The sequence below is a fragment of the Malus sylvestris genome, chromosome 3 (assembly GCF_916048215.2).
Source record: "Malus sylvestris chromosome 3, drMalSylv7.2, whole genome shotgun sequence".
Taxonomy (NCBI): Eukaryota; Viridiplantae; Streptophyta; class Magnoliopsida; order Rosales; family Rosaceae; genus Malus; species Malus sylvestris.
The window spans coordinates 30,203,048-30,224,759 of record NC_062262.1 but is presented as its reverse complement, the minus strand read 5'-3'; the positions used below and the strand labels follow the sequence as shown (position 1 = coordinate 30,224,759).

Sequence of the window (21,712 nt, the reverse complement as noted above, 5' to 3'; positions counted from 1 at the left end):
GATTTAAAAATATTTTAAACTATTTTTTGGAAAGAAAAAATCTTAAATTGTAGATAATTATTGTTAAATCGTAGCATTATTGTGAAAATAATTTTGAATCTAACCTTTTTTTTTTTGTTTTGACAATTATCTCTAATGGAGGAGAGTGTATGTGAACACGGAAAATTCCTGAAACGAAAGAGACAAGAAACGACGTGCACAAACAAAGTATTATGTATTTGATGATTTTGGGTTACAATCTCTCTCTATTTTGATCCTCTGATTCGATCTCCGTAAAGTGTGTATTTGTGGATGTGTGATTGATCCAAAGGGCCGTTGGGCTTGATCTAAGGATGAACGTTCTTCAAGGGCCGTGGACTTGATCTTGAAGGTGGATTTGAGCGGATCTTCAAAGGGGCTTTTGGGCTTGATCTTTGAAGAACAGTTGAACGGATCTTCAAGGGCTTTTGGGCTTGATCTTGAAGAACAGTGATGAACGGATCTTCAAGGGCTTTTGGGCTTGATCTTGAAGAACGGTTGGATGTGTGGATTTGTCGACGTTGTTGATCCAAAGGGCCGTTGGGGCTTGATCTTGGATGAACGGATGATGAACGATGGTGCTTTCTTCAAGGGCCGTCGGGGCTTGATCTTGAATTGGTGGATGGTTGATCCAAGGGCCGTCGGGGCTTGATCTTGGAAGAACAATGAACGAAGAACACTTTCTTCAAGGGCCGTCGGGGCTTGATCTTGAATTGGTGGATGATTGTTGATCCAAGGGCCGTCGAGGCTTGATTTTAGGATGAACGATGAACGAAGAACGCTTTCTTGATTCTTCGGGAACCTGGATGCTTGAGAGCTTCGGAGTTTCAGAGCTTCAGAGCTTCAAGAGTTTTTGCCTAATGATTTTCGGTTTCCTCAAATGAATGAAATGGGCTTGTATTTATAGAATTTTCCAAGGCCTAATTTTGAATATAATATTCCAGATGAAATAAGTCGTTTCTGCCAGGTGTTGACACGTGTCCTATTTGATGACTTTTCCAACTTATTTCAATTTTCGTTGAGTCACACGCTACGTGTAAAATTTATGTAATACATGAGCGTTGACACTTTGATTTATCGGTCAACATTTATTTACTGAAATTTCGATGTCTACAAATGCCCCCACTTCAAGGCGCGTCGTATACATGTGATTGTCATGTGTAGGAGATGCGTTTTGAAGTCCCTTACTGTAGATGTCGATCCAAGGGCCGTTGAGGCTTGATCTTGAATTGGGCTGGAGATTTCTTCAAGGGCCGTCGATGCTTGATCTTGAATTGGGCTTGAGATTTCTTCAAGGGCCGTTGAGGCTTGATCTTGAACTTTTGTTTGAAATTTCTTCAAGGGCCGTCGAGGCTTGATCTTGAAGGTTGAAATTGGGCCACAAGGAGCTTCATGTGGTAGATGATATTTGGCTTTGGTAGTGGATGAATCGGCACGTATTTTGTTGCGCTTGTTGACTTTCCACAGCTTTGATCTTGAACTGGATTGGAGGATTTTCTGGATTCCTCCAATTGTTGATTTTCCACAGCTTGTTCTTGAACTGGATTTGATTCAAATATGGTGAACGCTTGATCTTGAATCGGACTTGTGATTTCCTCAAGGGCCGTCGAGGCTTGATCTTGAATTTGGTTGGAAACTTCTTCAAGGGCCGTTAGGGCTTGATCCTTGAAGGTTGACTTGAACACATGACAAGCAGGCACGAGGTGAAGGTGACGACTTGTTGCTCTGTTCAATCTTTCTAATTCACACCTGAGCAGTTTGGTCAACGGTATGATCTTCAAGATAGATGGGCTTTTCTTCCAGTTAGTGACTTGATCTTTAAGGATTCGATTCAAGGGTGGTGAATCGGCACGTGCAGCCCACAACGCCTAGTAAGTCGACCCAAGAATTTGAGGGTCAAAATGAGTTCTTCATCTCAGACTCTTTCTGCCGAGTTGGCTGTGCATGCTGCATTCTTCTCTGCTTGTTTCTTCAGGCAGATATGGCAGCTTCTCGAGTTCCTCAGTTCAGACTCCTTCTGCTGAGTTGACTGTGCAGACCACATTCTTCTCTGCTTGTTCCTTCTGCACTTTGTCTCCACATGCTGCAAGGTATCATTTTCACTTGCCTTATCTGTTCTCCAGGCAGATGTGGCAGCTTCTTTGGAAGTACAGCAGCAGTGCGAAACGAGTACTCGAGAGCAGTGCTAGGTAGGCAATCAGGGAAGGGTTCCAAGCAGTCGGTTCCTTACCCGAGTTTGAGTGGAAGTTCCGGCATATTGTTTTCTTTATCCTTGTCTTTGTAGGTAAGAACAAGGACAAAGGAAAGGACAGGGAGAACGCATGATATGAGATACTCTTGCTTTCTACCCTGGTGATATGAGATACTTTTGCTTTGGAGTCATTTGTTTGCTGAGGTACCCCAAGGAATAAGGAACACTGAATGACTCGAGAGGTTTCGTTGGGAAAGCATTTTTGGAGATGAAGAAATGTTATGTATGTCTACCTTACTATGTAAGGTGAAGGTGGACAGTTTATAGGAAGTTCTTTAATACCTGTAGAGGTACTATTCTTTCACTCGTGTCGGCAACTAACGCGTGATTGAACAGTAAAATTTCACGTGCTTTCTCCTTCACCGAAAATCTTCGACAAATTGCCCGTGATTTGCGCAAAGTTGAGTGTGCATATGACAGGTGATGACTCGGCTGAAAAAGACTGGCGCCTCTTCGATATCTGGGATTGGCGCTTCGACAAATTACCCGTGATTTCCGCAAAGCTGAGTTTGCGTGTGAAGGGTGCCGACACGTCTGGAAAAGCAAGATGCTTCTCCGATTTCTGAGCTTGCCTCTTCGATTTTTGAATTGGCGTCTTCGAATTCTGAGCTTGCCCCTTCGATCTCCGAAATCCCGTCGAGTGTTGATTTTTTATAGAGGCACGATGTTCGTTTCAAAGCACACTTGAATTTTACTTGTGAAAACTCCCTTCTTGCACTTCTAAGATCTTGATTCGTCCGACCTCTTCTTCATTCAACACTTTGAAAATGTCTGGACCTTCCGACCGTCGTTTTGATTTGAACCTTGGTGAAGAGGTAGTCCCGTCTTCTCCAGATAACATATGGCGCCCATCCTTCATATCCCCTACTGGTCCTCTTACTGTTGGGGATTCGGTGATGAAGAATGATATGACCGCTGCGGTGGTGGCCCGGAACCTTGTCACTCCCAAAGATAACAGACTACTTTCCAGGCGATCTGATGAGTTGGCTGTTAAGGAGTCCCTGGCTCTTAGTGTGCAGTGTGCGGGTTCTGTGTCCAACATGGCCCAACGCCTATTTGCTCGAACCCGTCAAGTTGAATCGTTGGCGGCTGAAGTGATGAGTCTCAAACAGGAGATCAGAGGGCTCAAGCATGAGAATAAACAGTTGCACAAGCTTGCACACAACTATGCCACAAACATGAAGAGGAAAATTGACCAGATGCAGGAATCTGATGGTCAGATCTTACTTGATCATCGGAGGTTTGTGGGTTTGTTCCAGCAGCATTTACCTTCGTCTTCTGGGGCTGTACCGACTGCTGAGGCTTCAAACAGTCAACCTCCAGCGCCTTCTCTTCCTGGAGCACTGCCGAGTTGTGAGGCGCCACCTGATCGTCCTTGAATATCCCCTCTTGTAAATTTCTTTTTCTTTGATTTTATTTTTTTTTTTTTTTTTTTTTTTTTTTTTTTTAAGGTATGTATAATGCAATTTTATGTAAAATTTCCAGAAAAATAAATAAAATGGACTTTTATTTCTCTTAATGTTTTTTTTTTTCTTTTTGCACATGGTGCCAGATGCACCATCCATTTTTTTTATATTTTCCTTTCTTTTCCCCTGTTTTATTTTTTTGCACATGGTGCCTGAGCACCAAATATCAAACAATTCTTTTTTTCTTTAATCATGGTGCCAGACGCACCAAAGATCAAACCCTTTTTTTTTTTTTTTTTTTTTTTTTTTTTTGGCCTTTAATCATGGTGCCAGATGCACCTCTCCTTTTTTTTTTTTTTTTTTTCACGCGGTGCAATCATCACTTTGCTCCACCATCCCTTTTATTTATTTATTTATTTATTTATTTAATATATTTTTTCTGTATAAATTTGGGTGGTGGGTAGAGGAATTTGCAGGGAGCGGAGCAAGGAGGCCGAGAAGATGGTGCTTCGAGCTTCACGACCGGCTAGTCGTTTGACGGCGGTCGTTGAAGTTCTTTGCTATCATGGTGGCCATAGTGACGAGCTCGAGGGAGGCCAGGCGCTGCGGTGGATCACCTTCCAAGGCAGTAGCAGAGCAACGGAAGCAGACTAACCTTCGAACCTAAGCCCAAGACATCAACCCTTGGAACACTTTCGGAGATGAGGATCTCGAACAGGAGGCTATCGAAGATCTGGTGGCGATTGAAGGAGAAGACGATGAGAAACAGGAGAACTGTAAGAAAATGCCCTAGTGAACACCAGCACCTCCAGCGACCCTTGGAATCGCCGTCAGCACCATGTGCGCTCCGTACCCCATGGAGGAGGTGGATTTGGGGATGCAGTGTCGTACAAAGCCAGAGAATCACAGTATTAGCAGTGGCATCAACAAACAGAAGACACCGCCGTCGCTGCGCCTTCGCCGCCATCAACGCCCTGCAACCTGTGATGTATGTTGGAGATTCCTTCCAAGACCTGGCGATGACCCTAGCATCATTCTACCACTGCACCAACTTCTTTGAACCGTTGCAACATGTCCAAGCTACTCAAGTCTGTGAAGAAAATATGGCTCTGAAGCTGACGACGGCAGTGGCACCATTGTGATGAAGCCCCTGGAGCTGCGGGAGTTGCGGAGCCCGGAAGGCAACCATAGAATCCCATTCGTCAAGAGCCCGGAGATAAAAGATTGCTACTTCACTGTTGTGCGAATTCGAGTTGGATGACGATGCGGCAGTGAGGGAGTGGTGTTGATATGTTGAAGACGGTAGAAAGCTTTAAGCGTGGTCAAGCTCGGGGACAGCTAAAATGCTTTTTTTCAAAGTGCTAGCAGGAGCAGCCTGAGAAACAGAATCACCAGTTCGGTAGATCTCAACCGGTGAATGAACCCCTCCATGCCCAACATTTGACAAACTCTGAAGCGGAACCATAGCCTTCTATTTGCCTACTGCGTTGCCGGACTCAACAAGCCCTATCAACTTGTGCATTGTAATAACTGCCATCTTATCAGGATTTGTCACGACATCATCAGCCAAAACCTGCTTGGTCTGCTCGCAGATTGGGGGAGAGGAAGAGTTGGCGGAGAAATCAAGGCCGGAATGGAAAATATTCCCGAGCTGCATCAACGAGGAGATAACACCGCTAAGTTATTCATCTGGTTTGCTTTAGTCAAATGGATCAATCTGCGGGTCATGCTCGCTTGCCATCATCATCCCTTAATTGAAGAACCTTTGCATGAACTCTGAAAGCGTAAACTGCCGGTAAAGCGCTGGTTTCTCCGGGGAGACCAGCTCTGGCAATGGCCCGTATGAGTTATCCCTTTCTACTCACATTGAAAAACACAGCGATTGACACACGGGGTTCACGGGATGAGTTCGCCAAACACACGATGATCTACACTTCGGTATTCACCATTGGACACAATCTGAAGAAAATCCCCAATGTTGATGACGAGGGCACCGGGAACAGGTTTCACATCCACCCAACCGTCACCGTACTTAACCTGCAGCCCACCTATGCGGTCCTGAAGCACCACGGCCAGCACTACCCGTACTGCCCACAACATGATCTGACGATCTGGAAGAACCCGAACGTTCGGCAGGCGCGGCTGATTTGGTCGACGATCGGTGTGAAGATCCGCCAGGTCGATGGTGGGGATCGGGGTATCGGGTTTGGTATGGTGTCGGGGGTCGGGTAGAGATTCGATTGTGCGTGGAGGGAGAGACGGTGCCGGCTCTGTCCCTCGATCCTCAACCACCGTCGGCAGACCAGAGAGCATCGTTTCCGGTCGCCGGAGCCGAGGGAGAAGAATATGCAGGCCAAGCACTCGTCGGGAAGATCGGAGATGAAATCGGTGGCACAGTCAACGATCTCAAAGCCTTCCTCGTCGGCCTGCACCATCGGGGAGATCGCGGCCGTTGCTTTGGACTTGGATCGATGGATGCGGTTGTTGCTCTCACGGCAGCCTGAATTTACGGCCGCCAAGGATGACTGGAATGGAGAAGGGTTTGGTTGGAGGAGAAAACCCGAAGTGGGTTTTGAGAGCTGGGCTTATTGGAATTTAGAAAGATGGGCCGCCCTTTTTTTTTTTTATTTTATTTTATTTTATTTTTTTATTTTATTTATGGAAATTGTGGATGGGCCTATATTTGTATATGCACACACACATACGTATATATATTTCCTTTTTTTTTCTAAATACATAATAACATATGTATTCATTATTTTATTTTATTTTCGAAGAAACTGTAATTTAATTTTGTACAAAGAAAATTGCAAATTTTCTTAACAAAATAAATTTGTAATAAAATTGACCTTCTTTAATAAAACATTTATTCTTTTTTATTTTTTTATTTTGATGTGACTGAACTCGAAAAATTGAACATTCGAGCTGCCTACGTACCCCTCCAAAGAAGAGATCAAGTCGTAACGTAGTTCAAATACTTTTTTTTTTCGGTATTTTCTTTTGGTGTCGTTTGCAGTTTCAACTCGTGCAGACAAGGAGTGTTGGTGTCGTTTGCAGTTTCAACTCGTGCAGACAAGGAGCATTTGGTGCCGTGTTGCAGTTTCAGCTCGTGCAGGCAAGGAGCGTTTGGTGCCGTGTTGCAGTTTCAGCTCGCGCAGGCAAGGAGCGTTGGTGTTGCCTTTCATGCTCGTGCAGACCAGGAGCGTTGGTGTTGCCTTTTATGCTCGTGCAGACCAGGAGCGTTGGTGTTGCCTTTTTATGCTCGTGCAGACCAGGAGCATTGTGCCATGCAATTTAGGCTCGTGCAGGCGATGAGCATTTGTGAATTTTGTCAAGCAATCCGGGAGAGGCGTTCCTCACAATTTTCATAGCAAGGAGCTTTGACCGCGTGATTGAAGAAGTCTTCGGGCAAGAAGTCGCGCATCGTGATGGCAACGGACGATTTTTGTGTCGCAATTTCATCATCTTCAACACGTTCACGTTGCTTTGAAGGTTGACAAGAGCTGCTTTGCCCCCTTTTCGATTGGCGGATTTGTGGAGGAGACGTATGCTTCTTGTGCAATTTCTTAGGAGTGACTTGAGTCCATCCTTCAACTTTGCTTGTCTTTGAGGATGCCCCCAGCGGTTGAGGTGAAAACTTTGAGTCGGAAGAGCCAGAAGTGAAGGTGGTATAGTTTGACTTCGCCACTTCGTCAAGATCTAGCTCGATGATTCCTTTCTGAGCCAGCTTCATGATGAGATCTTTCAGCACGAAACATTTTTCTGTCGGATGACTGATGAAGCGGTGGAATTTACAGTATCTTGGACTGTCAGTACGATTCATCTCTTCCGGCCGTCTGCACTCAGGCAAACTGATCACCTTCTTGTCCAACAGGTCATCTAACATGGCAACCACATCAGAGTCGGGGAATGGATAAATCTTCTCCTCAAGCTCCTTCAAAGTGCGTCTACGCATCTCTTGATCACGAAAAGCTTCGGTTTGAATCGCCTTGCCTCGTGTGGATATTTTGACGGGAGCTGTGTTGACCGTCATCGCTTCCTTGGTGGGTTTCCATGCGGCCTTTTCCACCTTTGTCCCAAGAATTTTGTCGTTCTTGTAGTCGGCGATCGGTTCTTTCTTCCCATGATGGGCGATGCTCAACTCCATGTCATGGGCGCGAGTAGCCAATTCCTCGAAGGTCCGCGGTTTAATGCCTTGAAGGATGTATTGCAAACCCCATTGCATGCCTTGAATACACATCTCGATTGAAGAAATCTCGGAGAGTCTGTCCTTATAGTCGAGGCTTAGATTACGCCATCGGTTGATGTAGTCCATGACTGGTTCTTCCTTCCATTGCTTCGTGCTCGTCAGCTCTAGCATGCTCACAGTGCGGCGGGTGCTATAGAAGCGGTTGAGGAATTCCCGCTCTAATTGCTCCCAGCTGTTGATGGACTCGGGCTCTAGGTCCGTGTACCACTCAAAGGCATTTCCTTTCAGAGAGCGCACAAACTGCTTGGCGAGGTAGTCTCCCTCCGTCCCCGCGTTGTTGCAAGTTTCAACGAAGTGGGCAACGTGCTGTTTCGGGTTTCCCTTTCCATCAAATTGCATGAACTTTGGTGGTTGATAACCCCTCGGCATCCTTAAGGCGTCGATCTTCTTTGAATACGGCTTTGAGTACAACCCGGAGGTATGTGAGCTCCCTTCGTACTGTGCTTTGATGGTATTGGTGATCATCTCCTGCAACTGCTGGATAGAAAGAGATCCCATGAGTGCCGCTGCTTGGTCTGGTTTCGGCTTCCCATCGATTTTCTTCACCGGGGGTTCTTCGTCTCCGCCAGCTCCTCCCTTTAGTGGATCATCCTCTGGGTCGGGTTTATCGTCGTCCTGCGCCTCCAGTCGGTTGACTAGTGCTGCAATTTGCAAGTCTTTTTCTTCCACAGTTCGGGTTAGCCTTGCGATTGCTTCATTCATTTGAGCCAGCTGCTCATCGATTGAAGTTGCTCCAATGGTCATGACTTGCATGGCTGAACTGTCGCTTGAATCGGCATCGGAGAGCATGCATTCGGAGTATTTCCTTGGGCTTCCCCCCCTTGGTGCCCTTAGTGAGGCTAAGGTGATCGAAGGCTCGTGCCTTGGGTGCTTTTGTTCCCTTGGCAGAGTTGATGCAGAGGTGAAAGAGGCGGCAAAAGTAGCTCTTCCCATGCTTCGAGTCGTGATGCCCAAAGTGACACCAGTTGCGACGAGGACGCCTTTATTCTTTGCACCTGTTGCGGGAACAGTTTGAGCCTTCCTTGATGCCATTAATTTTGGAAGTGCGCTTGAATTTCTTGAACGGAGAAAGAGATGAGAGGCAGAGATGGTCCCACTGGGCGTGCCAATTTGTGAACACGGAAAATTCCTGAAACGAAAGAGACAAGAAACGACGTGCACAAACAAAGTATTATGTATTTGATGATTTTGGGTTACAATCTCTCTCTATTTTGATCCTCTGATTCGATCTCCGTAAAGTGTGTATTTGTGGATGTGTGATTGATCCAAAGGGCCGTTGGGCTTGATCTAAGGATGAACGTTCTTCAAGGGCCGTGGACTTGATCTTGAAGGTGGATTTGAGCGGATCTTCAAAGGGGCTTTTGGGCTTGATCTTTGAAGAACAGTGATGAACGGATCTTCAAGGGCTTTTGGGCTTGATCTTGAAGAACAGTGATGAACGGATCTTCAAGGGCTTTTGGGCTTGATCTTGAAGAACGGTTGGATGTGTGGATTTGTCGACGTTGTTGATCCAAAGGGCCGTTGGGGCTTGATCTTGGATGAACGGATGATGAACGATGGTGCTTTCTTCAAGGGCCGTCGGGGCTTGATCTTGAATTGGTGGATGGTTGATCCAAGGGCCGTCGGGGCTTGATCTTGGAAGAACAATGAACGAAGAACACTTTCTTCAAGGGCCGTCGGGGCTTGATCTTGAATTGGTGGATGATTGTTGATCCAAGGGCCGTCGAGGCTTGATTTTAGGATGAACGATGAACGAAGAACGCTTTCTTGATTCTTCGGGAACCTGGATGCTTGAGAGCTTCGGAGTTTCAGAGCTTCAGAGCTTCAAGAGTTTTTGCCTAATGATTTTCGGTTTCCTCAAATGAATGAAATGGGCTTGTATTTATAGAATTTTCCAAGGCCTAATTTTGAATATAATATTCCAGATGAAATAAGTCGTTTCTGCCAGGTGTTGACACGTGTCCTATTTGATGACTTTTCCAACTTATTTCAATTTTCGTTGAGTCACACGCTACGTGTAAAATTTATGTAATACATGAGCGTTGACACTTTGATTTATCGGTCAACATTTATTTACTGAAATTTCGATGTCTACAGTGTAATCAAAAGGTTAGATTATAGGAAATTTGTTACAATACAATGTGCATATAGCACCAAAATTATGACAAAAAAAAGTTTAATCAAATCACTAAAAATCATGGATGTTTGATCGAGAAAATTCAAAACTGAGGCGTCTATATCAAAAGATCCCATTAATTTATACTATTACAATAATTAAAGGGGAGAGTTTCGAATTTTGGACGCATGGATAAATATCCAAAACTCCATCCACTAAGATATTGAATCACATGCAATTTCTTGTCATTTTAGAATATCAGGGATTTACGATTTCTTCATCCAAACATAATGTTATAGTTTCTACCGTACCAAAATGAACCATCGGAAAAAGGTTAAACCACAATTAATAATATAATTATTGATAAATATTAACCAATTTTGGTAATATTACAATGATAAAACAATTGCAAACCCCTAATTATACGCAATGCTGGCTACTCGGAAACAAAAATGTTAATTATAAAAAAAAAAAAAAATAATCATGGCAGATGAAAAAAACACAATTTCTTACAATGATATGTACATCAAATCAGAATAATGCAAAAACATGAATCACACTACAGAAATAAATATCCAATCGCTACTCGAACCTCTTTCAAACCGGGTTGAGATCGCGTTAAGCTAGCCCTTGCCATCTGCATCAAACATTTAATTACATCATTACATATTTGCATTGAAGCAAAATTACAGAGAAAACAGCTTCCTCTTTCTAAACTAGACGAATGGCTGGTTTGGTATTGCTGTGTTTTGAAAAAAAACTGTTTCTGCTGTGCTGTAAGAATAAGCTCATTTTTGCTGCTTCACGTTTTCAGCATTTTTTTCATCCAAAACTGTGAAAATGAACTGTTTTTAAGTGTTTACCAAACACCTTTTTGAGCTCAGCTTTTTTTTATACTCATTTTTTATAAAAACACCTCAGTACCAAACCAGTACGAAAACTTCTCATTCCAAATGATGCTTCGGACCGTTTCGTGAAAATCACATAAAAGATTTAGGACCCTTTCAATTCTTTTTAAACTAAAATTCAAGGGAAACGCTTTGCTTATGCTTGACTAACCTTGAAAGCAAAAATCTTGCGAGCGGGCTCATATTCGTGTTGGATTGAACTTCCTTGTTCTGCTGCCTTTTCTTGTTATCAGCTTCTGCGTTTTGTGTTTCTTCAGAAGCTGTCTTGCCCTTAGCAAAGATGCGAGCAGCCAGCTCCTGTAAGTCTTTCAATGAAGATTCCTTTGGACTTTTTGAACTGCGAAGGTTTTCTTCTGTAAGTCCTCTAGACTAAATGCCACCATCCACCATTTTAAGTGGTCGGAAAGAATAGGACAATAAACAAAAAAAAAAAAAAGAAAAAAAAAAGAAGACAATTTGTGAAACCTTGATAATCGCTGAAGCAATTTGCTGACAAAAACTTCAGAAGATCCTGGCTTCAAGCTCTCCAACTTGACAAGCGAATTTACAACTGAACGCACAGCTGACCCTTCTGGATCATCGGCAATGGCCTACATATACACGAGAGAAAAATAAACAAGAAAGGTAAAGCACACGTCTGAAACCATATAAACTGACTTCATTGGATATGCATGCACAAGTGAAGCGATAAAACAAACTAGCTTGAAACATATACACCATATCTTGAAATAATGTGGTACCATATCTCTAATCAAAGACACCTAACCCACGAGGGCCACGACACTAAAAAGCAATTTAAAAATATGCTGCATGGGGCTTCTAACTAATGACAAACGCCCAAGTTTGGGCAACAATGATATCCTTAGCAGGCAAAAATAAAGAAAAAGAAGACAACAATACTTCTTTCAGGTCAAGCAATAAGGCAAGATTTCCCCCCTTGACACCATATCAAGCCAAGAGGTCTATGAATATATCTGGGTGTGCTCACCTCTTTTAACGAAGGGATAAGCACTATCGATAGTGCTGCAGATGATGATATAACTTTTGCACTTTCTTCGTCATCACTTGCTTGGGATGATCTTGGAAATGCCTTTCGGGCATCAAAGTATTCATGAGATTGTCTGAGGTAAAGAGAGTTCTATAAATTAGAAATTATCTACCCTCTTGTATGTGTGCGTATGTGTGGGTGCAGGTGCAAAGATTAGATATACTAACAGCACTTTTTCCAGTAGATGTACCTGGAAGAATCAGAGCTACTTGTCATCTGCCCTCTTCTACTATCGTGCTCATCATAGTTGATCTTGTTAAGTGCAGACCTATCTCTGGCTTTTCCTTTCCTCCCTCCTTGAATTGCAGCCTTTGCCTGCATAAACATTGTCAATCCAAAAAGAAGCTTCATTAGTCAAACACTCTGGACTGCTGAAGCTAAGAGCACCTCAGCATTAGGCTTGGTTTGCTGGTTTTACTTTCAACCTAAAATATGACAATAACCTAGAAAATTTCAGAAGGAAACCAGGAAATTCATATTTTGAACCAAAATATCAGGAGAATTTAAGGGATGAAAACCCTAGAAGTAGATTGGATCTGGGACGTCATGGAATTTTGAAATCAACTGAAAGAACATTTAAAGGAAAAGATCTTTCAAATTTGATACCGGAAGGTACAAAATGCAACTGAACAGTAAGTCGATCTGTTTGGGTGACTCGTCAACAGTTAAAAGTCCAGCATGTTTTTGCAATTACTCCAACACGTTGCACTGAATTTTTTTACACGTGAAGACTTTCAATGTTTCAGCTAACACTGTTTTAATGTAAGATTTATTGACAGATCAGATAGCTAATTGATATCAATTGAAATATCACATTGATCAAAGGGCACCTCTGCAAGATTAATGGCACTGTCTTCATTTGGGGCAGTTAAAATTTTCTCTTGAATTCCCAGCCTCGATTTTGGCGTTCCAGGAGAATCAGAATCATCATGTTGACCACGAAAAACAACAGTTCCACTGGAAGAAGCATCTTCATAAGAAGCGTATGTGCCACTAGACTACAAAACAAAAGGAGCTAATCAAATAAAGGGGGCTAAATCAGAAAGACAAATTCAAACTCGAATACTTTGTATTCTTGTCCTATCTTACAGATTATTACCAGAGAGTTTTGATCACGAAACTGAGTAGATGGTTGAGATCCTTTGCGAGTTCGTATAACAACAGTTCCTGACCCACTCGCAGTCAATTCATCCTGAAAATACACCTCAAATTGCTAAATATATAATAATGTAACATGGTACAAACAATCATGAATTCCAACTTTGAATCAGTAAACTAAAATTTGAGGTGAACTAATAAAAGCACAACATTTTGCTTTTTCAGGCAAAAATATTGGTTTGGTGAACTATATACCCTGTTCAACTTTACTCCAGTAAAAGCAGACAGAACTCAAAAGTGAAAATTAAGTAATGGCATACAGCCTTTACTACAGATAAGAGTTCAGTGAAACCACAAAGTTTGAGACAGACAACCTTACAAATCCATTTTTTTTTTGACAAAAATGAAAAAACCTTACAAATCTTTTCTCTACTTTGTATAGCTCATCGATGAAATAAAAAATTATATTTAAAGGTAGTGACTGGGATGTCACTTGTATCAAACATGCATGTGAAAGAAAAACAGAACGGGGGTGGGAGACTTACATCTTCAGGATTTGACTCATCATGATATGAATCTCTACCATCCCTAGAAAAATAATCTTCACGTGATTCTTGAAGAGCATTCCCAGATGCCGACAACTGTCGGTTAGTACTCTCTGGGACTCTTCCAGGGGTAATCTGACTGCCTTCTGGCTTTTTCTCTCTTGCCTGCGGTGGTTTTAGTTTTGGAACACTTCTAACAGTACCTGTACCCTGTGCTCCAATACTGAAATCCCATCCAGCATTTTTTGTGGTCTTACCCTGGTCACTGCAAATTAACACGACAGTTAAAGCACACAACCTGCAAAGCACTAGTGATCAGCAATTTATAACTCACCTAGCCCGAACAGTTTCATCTCTTATATTTCTTGTCACTTTCACAGTATCAGATATCTCCCCTCTAGCTGTAGGACCATTTCTAGGGCTGTCAGCATCTTCCTTGATAGGGTATTTTGGACGCTCTCTGTAAGGTAACAATAAAGCATGGCATCTTAGCTAAACCATGTTAATGAGCATTTATTGCCCACTCAAAACACAGACATGTAAATGCCAGAAAATGAAACAAAAGTGCAAGCTGGGGTGCAGTTGTGTATGTGTTAAGTTCTCTTATGCCTAGTATTTGTGGGCAGGCACAGACCAGGCATCATTGTGTTGCAGGTTCATTCTAGAAATAAAGTTGCATCATTAAAATTCCAGGCATAAAAGCAATATATCGCACCTTATTCTCTCCAGAAGCCGTGGACTCTTCCTTGCAGTCCGAATAAAACGGTGCTTTAGAAGTTCCTTGGCACTTGCACGCTTAGGTTAAAGACAACAAAAACAAAAAAAGACCAATAAGAAAACTTCAAGAATTCATAATCAAGATAATGGATTGCAACCTGCTTTAATTCATATCAGCATAGATTTGAAATGCTACAAACAGAAACAAAGCATTGCACACCCTACTTATTGAAGCAAGATATTTACAAAAAGCTCTGCAAACACTATAAACAGTTGCCAATAAGTCCAAAGTAATATATTAAAACCACAAAAAGTAGCCAAATACCTTAAATAAAATACGATCACTTCAATATTAACTCCCAATATAGGATTAAATGGGTTTCAAAAACCAGCAATGTACTATTATTTAATTATTGCTAAGAGAAAACAAAATAGAATAATATGATAGTTCTCTTTAACAGAAAGATGAGCAGATGATAATAATAAAAAAAACCAATAAAATTTGACAGATACATACTGTCCTCAACTTCAACAACTCTCACTTCTAAGTTCCAAAAATATATGCTATATGTTTGATTGTTTGATGAATGCCTTTAGTCAAATTTTTTATGCAGGTTAATCATGTGCATATTCTCCACTCAGTTTGAAAAAGGGCCAATTCCTGGATTTTCCTATGCATCTTGTTATAACCAAAATGATACTGTCTAGTTTGTAATGATTTCCCTCCTTCAAATGGATCAAACCAAAAAACAAAAAGACAAAAAGTAAAGTGAAATATTCAGATGGTTTAAGTACTTACCTCAGCTGGTATCTTCTTCAAACAAAATGAAACGAATTCTTTCATAGGTCGAGAAAAATGCTCATCCAACTGCACAACAAACAAAAATAATGGTTCTTTTATAGTGTGAGTAATATCCAACTAAGAAGCATTTCATCTTTAAAAATTCATTTACAAAGATAACAGTATCAGTATACACTAGAATATATTTAGAGAACCTGAGGAGGATTTTCTCGAGGTATAATGAAGAGAACTCTCATTGGGTGAAGATCAGCAAGTGGTGGTTCCCCTTTTGCCATCTCAATAGCAGTGATTCCCAGTGACCAGATATCTGCCTGCAAATTCAAAGGGTTAATGTGAGTCGTTCATCAAGGCTCAGTCTGATAGAGTGAGGTCTCCAATAGGTATACCTTCTCATTATATCCTTCAGAATTCTGGATTACTTCTGGAGCCATCCAGAATGGTGTTCCTACAAATGTCTGGGGTTGTTAAAAAAGATTAGTGCATTCTAGCTAGCATACAACATTTAAGATATTGCTTGTACGTAACATAATACAACATACAGTGAGCACAAAATAATACTTTTTTAAGTTAACCTAAAAAATACTATAAGTTAACCTAATCATTCATCAGATCTGATTAACAACAAAGCAAATGAATTCAAGTTTAAACATTGTACCTTCCTCCTTGATATTGTCCTTGTAAGTTGTGCGGAAACACCAAAATCGGCCACCTGTTACAAGTCACAATTGTAACTCGGAAGACCAAAGGCTAATAAATTTAACACTACCAATGCGGATCCTACTTCTACTTTCTGCATAAATTAAAGGCTTTTGACCATGAAGATATACCTTAACATCGCCATTTTCTGTCAATAAAATGTTTGCCGCTGCAAAAAATACAAATGTGTAATTAAAACAAGGCTAGAACAAGAAAGTTGAAACTACTGAAACTAATTAAAGCTTCAAAATGATAAAGAGAGAGGAGAGAGGGAGGAGGGGGGCATGGGGGGAGGAGGGAATATTGATAAGCATGCATAATTATGGTCGACAACGAGGGGAGAATACCTTTAATATCTCTGTGAATTTTTCCTTCATTATGTAAATATTCAATTGCATGCAGCAAGTCACGAAGAATACATGCCATTGACGGTTCATCCAGTGGAGGACCTGATTGGAGCTGCATAAACACAATTGTCTGAGCATTATGAAAGATGCATACATATGTGATTTTTACATCAGTTATCAATGCCACACAGAGATGAATATGCACACACAAGACTTAACAGCATTAATACAGCTAAAGCATTGAACTTTCAACTCAGTGTTGAGAAATTGTCATCATAGTGTGTCAAAAAATTTTAAATGACACAGGTACACTGAGAAGGAACCCCACTTGCAGTTGCTTCTTGGTTATTTACAAATTTATTTTATTAAGATAACTGACAAGAAATACCTTTTCTTTCAGTTAAGGATAAAGGGCTATTCAGTAATAGAATCCCCATCTTAAGAAAAAGTGATTTGGATAAGAGATAACAGGCCAGTTTGCTCGTCTAGTGTCTGCAGGCTCAAGTATTGTGACACTTAATAAGCCTTATAAACTACCAAGAATTGCGTATTAGCAAGAAATCAAGCTATAGTGCCCCCCTTAATATCATCATTGGGTAAATTTACCTGATAAATAAAAGCAAACTCTAAGAGAGTTTATTAATTACATATCACCCAAACAAAATCACATCATCTTGTAGAGGAACTATGATGATGATAGATGGCGATATAGAAGATAGTTCTATAAGCCCTATAAATGAAAGCAATTTCATCTGACCACATAGACTATGTACAAACAGCAGAAGTAACCTACTAGGTCAGCAACAGAGCCACCGGCCATGTACTCCATTATTATCCAAAGTTTTGTCTGGTGGAGATAGGAACCGTAGTACTCTGTAATATAAGGAGATCGACATTGTGACAAAACTGAAATTTCCTGGAACACATACAAGCTCAATCAGAAAATAAATATTTGTGTAATCATAGTGACAATATCCTAGCTATAAAGATTATGATTGGCACCTTCTGAATATCCTCAATCTCATCCTCTCTGCAGAAAATAATAAGTAAAGCTTTATGAATATCGAATAGATAGGGGAAGCATGCTCTATACTCGAAGGAGATTTATTAATAATAAGACATGCAGAATAACAATGAATCACAACAACTATCCATGTCGTATTCCATTGCGTAGAACCTTCTGATGAGGGCCATTAGCATGAATAAGGACAGAATAACTTCATTTAATTAAGTTAGTAACTAAGCAGCAGCGACCACTTACTATGTACACAGTTATGCAGGACAATGGAGCATTCAGCAGGTTGAGGTTCAGAGATGGTAGTCATCTAAATCATTCTTTCCAACAAAATACCATATAGTTATATTAGTTAAACTCTATAAGAACTATTACCTTTGGTCAGTAATATTGTCCCAGAATTCTATGTCATTCACTACAAATGATGAAATTGTCCCATAAAAATTGCAGAGTCCTGATTAACTTATTATCGTAGTTAATACCAGATACAAGTTACAATCGAGTTAGGCAATTCTCAAGTAATTAGGCCTATAATTATTTGATCGTCATGTAACAAGCTTATTTTTCTGTATGTAAAAATAGAAAATCAATTTTTTTTTTTGTTTGTTTTCTGGTGGAAATCAACTTCTCTCTGGTGAGTTGTTGAAATCAACTTTACACCTTGCATTCACTAACCATATAGCTATCAGTATAACCCTATGTGTGCTTTCTGAAATTTTGTATCCTGTCTTGAAATTTACCCACTAAAAGTAATGAAGGAAGAGTGGAAAGTTCCTATTATGGCAATAGCCTGGAGTTACATGTAGTTCAAAGAAACATCAAGCATATAACATTGAAGAGAACAGTAAAAATAATCACATATAATTATATTGAAAGCAATATACTTACGATTCTTCCAAATCAATTACTTTAATTGCAACTTCTTTGTTAAGCTCCTTATCGAACCTGTAAGTCAGAAAAGGAATCAGAGGCCAGCAGTCATAATCAATCTTGCAGTATGCTGAACCAACCCCAACCACAATGACCGTAGGAATTAAAGTAAACCTGGCATACTTTAAAAGATTTCACTACAATCAATCACAACGTATACATAAATATATATATATTTATATATATATTATATATACACTTAACAACTATGCATATTATGTGCAGCCATGTGCAAGTATTTGAAAGGGCCACAAAGTGAAACAAGTAATTGCAGAAATCCAGTGGCTGTAACATGTACAGTTTTTCCGCACAAAACTTTTGAGTACCTTCTGCAAGTCGGGTGTAATTTGAAGTTGTTCAATTAGACAGATGATGTGCCCAAACAAGTCATCATACTAAGGCTTGTTATACCAAGTTATACAATATGCATCTATAAACTAGAACTTAGATGATGAGCCCAAACAAGTCATCGTATGAAGGCTTGTATACAAATACACTATGCATCTATAAACCGGAACTTACGCTTTGAACACATCGCCAAACGATCCTCTTCCAATTAGCTCCAATGAACTAAATCTTGATCCTGCAGCCTCTGCCAAAGCTGCTGCATCATCCATTTTGGTGCACAAGTTGCTCACCCTTTGCCCGCTTAGCCAGTAAACAACACTACAATATCACCAAATTCTTCCACACCCTAACTTCCAATTCACAACCCCAAATTCACCCAATAGCTGTTTATATGAAGCCAAATATTGGCTTCAAAAATGAAATCTGAAACGGCATTAGCAAACACAAAACTAATCAGCCCATGCAAATGACACAAATCTACCGCAATTAACAGACCGAGAACAATAAAAAATATATATATTTGATGACACAAAGAAATGGAAATGGCAAAACACAATGCAATGCAATGCAAGCTGTTGGACTCAAGGCAAAGCATATTGGTTTGCTGTAATTGCCCTTGTTAGGTAAAGTGGAATTCCCACATAGTGACAGCCCAACATAAAAGCAAATTACAGAAAAACGCCAATCAATCAATGAAAGCGAAATATAAACAACCCACGCGCGGCTTCCATCCGGGGTCCTTGAATTTCATCCAAATTTCAAATCTGAACGCAATTATTCACAGAAAGATTGAGATTTCGGACTTACCCTTTACACAAAATGCGATTTTGATACGAAATTGTATGCCCGAGAAGCTAATGTCCGTGGATTGAGGCCATGAACGGATCTCTTTCGCTTCCTATCTATATCGGGCACTCTTTCTCCCTACCTCCTCCCTCTGCACAGAGGCTTTGGGAGCTTGAAAGGAATCGAAGAGAAAGTGTTTTGGGTTTAATTTTCTTTTTCTATTATCTTTTTAAATAATTGAGTCCTAATTTCATAGTGTTTTTTTACCTTCTCTGTAAATTTTCCATTCCAGAAAACATTAATTTGGATTTTGATCCGGTTCTTGGAACAACCCGCCAACACATTTACACAGTTCAGCAACACTTGGCAATATACATTTCGGACCCAAAATGTACGTGTAGGTGTATAATTTGGTGTGCTTTTTTACATTTAAGTATTTTTTTTTTTTGGGGAATCTTTAGCTATATTAATGAGAAATTTAGAAATTAGCTACTTTAAAAAGCACTTACTGAAAGTATTTTCAATTCTTATAAAACTAATCAAACTTAGATGGTCAGAAGACTTAATTAGGGTCTAGGCTTAATTACACTTGGGTTAAAACTCTATCTCTTCCTCCCAACATTTTGAATTCTGAACTTCATTCCCTTTGTTGAACCACCTGGGTTCAGACAACACCGTATTACTCTATTATCTCTATTAAAAAACGATTAAACTAAGAGAATCAGCGCACCAATCACTTAGTCCAAGCGAGTGCCACTTTTTTCTTACCAAAAACCTAGCAGTTAACGCCCTCCACCGCACAACAAGTTTCATGATTGTTATCCAAGTCGTAATAGAGTAGTCATCGAGCGATGCATGAGTTTGGGAGAGGTATTCGAGACCTCGGGTAGTAAAATTCAATACTCGAAATGGAGATGAAGGGTTTGGAGAGGAGAAATACTGAAGTTTAGAGGGGAAGATAAAGTTTTAGTCTTTAGAGCAATTAGTCTTCTAAACATCAATTTTGGTTAATTTTATAAAAAAATAAGCCATATTTCAATATGTGGTCCTTAAAATGGCTATATGTTCAAACTTTCATTTTTTAAGTTGGCTTTCCCACTCATAAAGTGTCACGTGAAATCCACTTACACTAAAAGATAATTTTTTATTGCCTCAATAAACTCATAATTATTTTTCAATAAGCTGGACTACCCACCCAGTTAATTCATGCCCAATTGTGTGCCTAAATAGATCTGATGTCATGTTGACGTTAGCATGATATCAGCCACATTGTGAATCAAAATTGATATCGGAAGGCCTAATTACCTTTAGATTAAAACTCTATCTCTTCCTCCCAACATTGTGAATTATAAACCTCATCCCCTTTGTTGAACCACCTGGGTTCAGACATTACCGTATTACTTTGTTATCTTTACTCAAAAGCAATTAAACTACGAGATCAGCGCACCAATCACAAACCTTGCAGTTAACGCCCTCCACCACACAACAAGTTTCATGATTGCTAGCCAAGCCGTAATAGAGTAATCATTGAGCGATGTGTGTGCTTGGGAGAGGTATCCAAGGCTTTAAGTAGTAAAATTCAATAATAGAAATGGAGATGAAGGGTTTAGAGAGGAAAAATACTGAAGTTTAGAGGAGAAGAGAAAGTTTTAGTCTTAGGGAAATTAGTCTTTTGAACATCAATTTTGGTTAATTTTATAAGAGTTGGAAAAAGTAAGCCATATTTCAATATATGGTCTTTAAAATGGCTGTATTTTCAAAATTTCCTTTTTTATTTTGGTTTTCCCACTCATCAAGTGTCACGTGAAATCCATTAACACTGAAAAATAAATTTTTAATGCCTTAAAAAACTCATAATTATTTTTCCTGGTTTACCTCTAAGAGCAACTCCGGCCTATACACCCAATTGCCTAACACTAAAACTAAGGCAATTAATGGGCCCAATTGTGCCTGACTACCCACAAGTTAAATCCTGCCCAACTATGTGCCTAAGGGATCTGATGTCATGCTAACATTAGCATGACAGTAGCCATGTTCAATATATATATATATATATATATATATATATTTTTTTTTTTTTTTTTTTTTTTTTTTTTTTTTTTTTTTTTTTTTTTGTCTGGTGTGTTGAATAAAACGACCTTGTCATCCTTGTCAAAGAAGAAGCCGAGGTCACCACGAACCAGAAGGTCTTCGTCACCAAACCAGATAGCAGTGGCGAATAGGAACGCCTAGCTTTTGCAATTAACATTGAAGAACACAAATATTTGCTAGACCTAAGTGAAGTAATTGAAGATTTGGCAATTACAAGCCATTTGAACCACATCCAGATCAGACCCATGAATACATAGATGACACAAACTCTGATTTCATTATAATTGGCTACAATGGCGTTGAAGATGACTAAGGAGAAGATGTCACAACAGCAGGAGTGG

At 40.2% G+C, this 21,712-nt stretch overlaps 1 protein-coding gene across 3 annotated transcripts; it reads right to left on the bottom strand.

Annotated features, from left to right (window-relative positions):
• Window positions 1-10,374: 10,374 nt before the first annotated feature.
• LOC126614389 (serine/threonine-protein kinase sid1-like) lies at window positions 10,375-19,524 on the bottom strand. 3 transcript variants are annotated; one of them, XM_050282046.1, is made up of 21 exons: window positions 19,302-19,523; window positions 18,669-18,917; window positions 18,105-18,161; window positions 17,204-17,231; window positions 16,995-17,117; window positions 16,202-16,313; window positions 15,986-16,023; window positions 15,814-15,867; window positions 15,545-15,613; window positions 15,353-15,469; window positions 15,156-15,224; window positions 14,355-14,434; window positions 13,974-14,099; window positions 13,640-13,904; window positions 13,096-13,188; window positions 12,827-12,994; window positions 12,187-12,311; window positions 11,937-12,069; window positions 11,414-11,538; window positions 11,100-11,312; window positions 10,375-10,677 (listed from the first exon to the last, which is right to left on the bottom strand). In XM_050282046.1, exons 2-21 carry the CDS (start codon window positions 18,761-18,763, stop codon window positions 10,659-10,661), a joined length of 2,109 nt encoding a protein of 702 aa, XP_050138003.1. In that variant the 5' UTR covers window positions 18,764-18,917; window positions 19,302-19,523; the 3' UTR covers window positions 10,375-10,658. The 3 variants fall into 3 exon arrangements, with proteins under 3 accessions (XP_050138003.1, XP_050138004.1, XP_050138005.1); XM_050282047.1 differs by having other exon boundaries at window positions 11,100-11,285; window positions 19,302-19,517; XM_050282048.1 differs by lacking the exon at window positions 10,375-10,677 and having other exon boundaries at window positions 11,118-11,317; window positions 19,302-19,524.
• Between the last annotated feature and the right edge of the window lie 2,188 nt (window positions 19,525-21,712).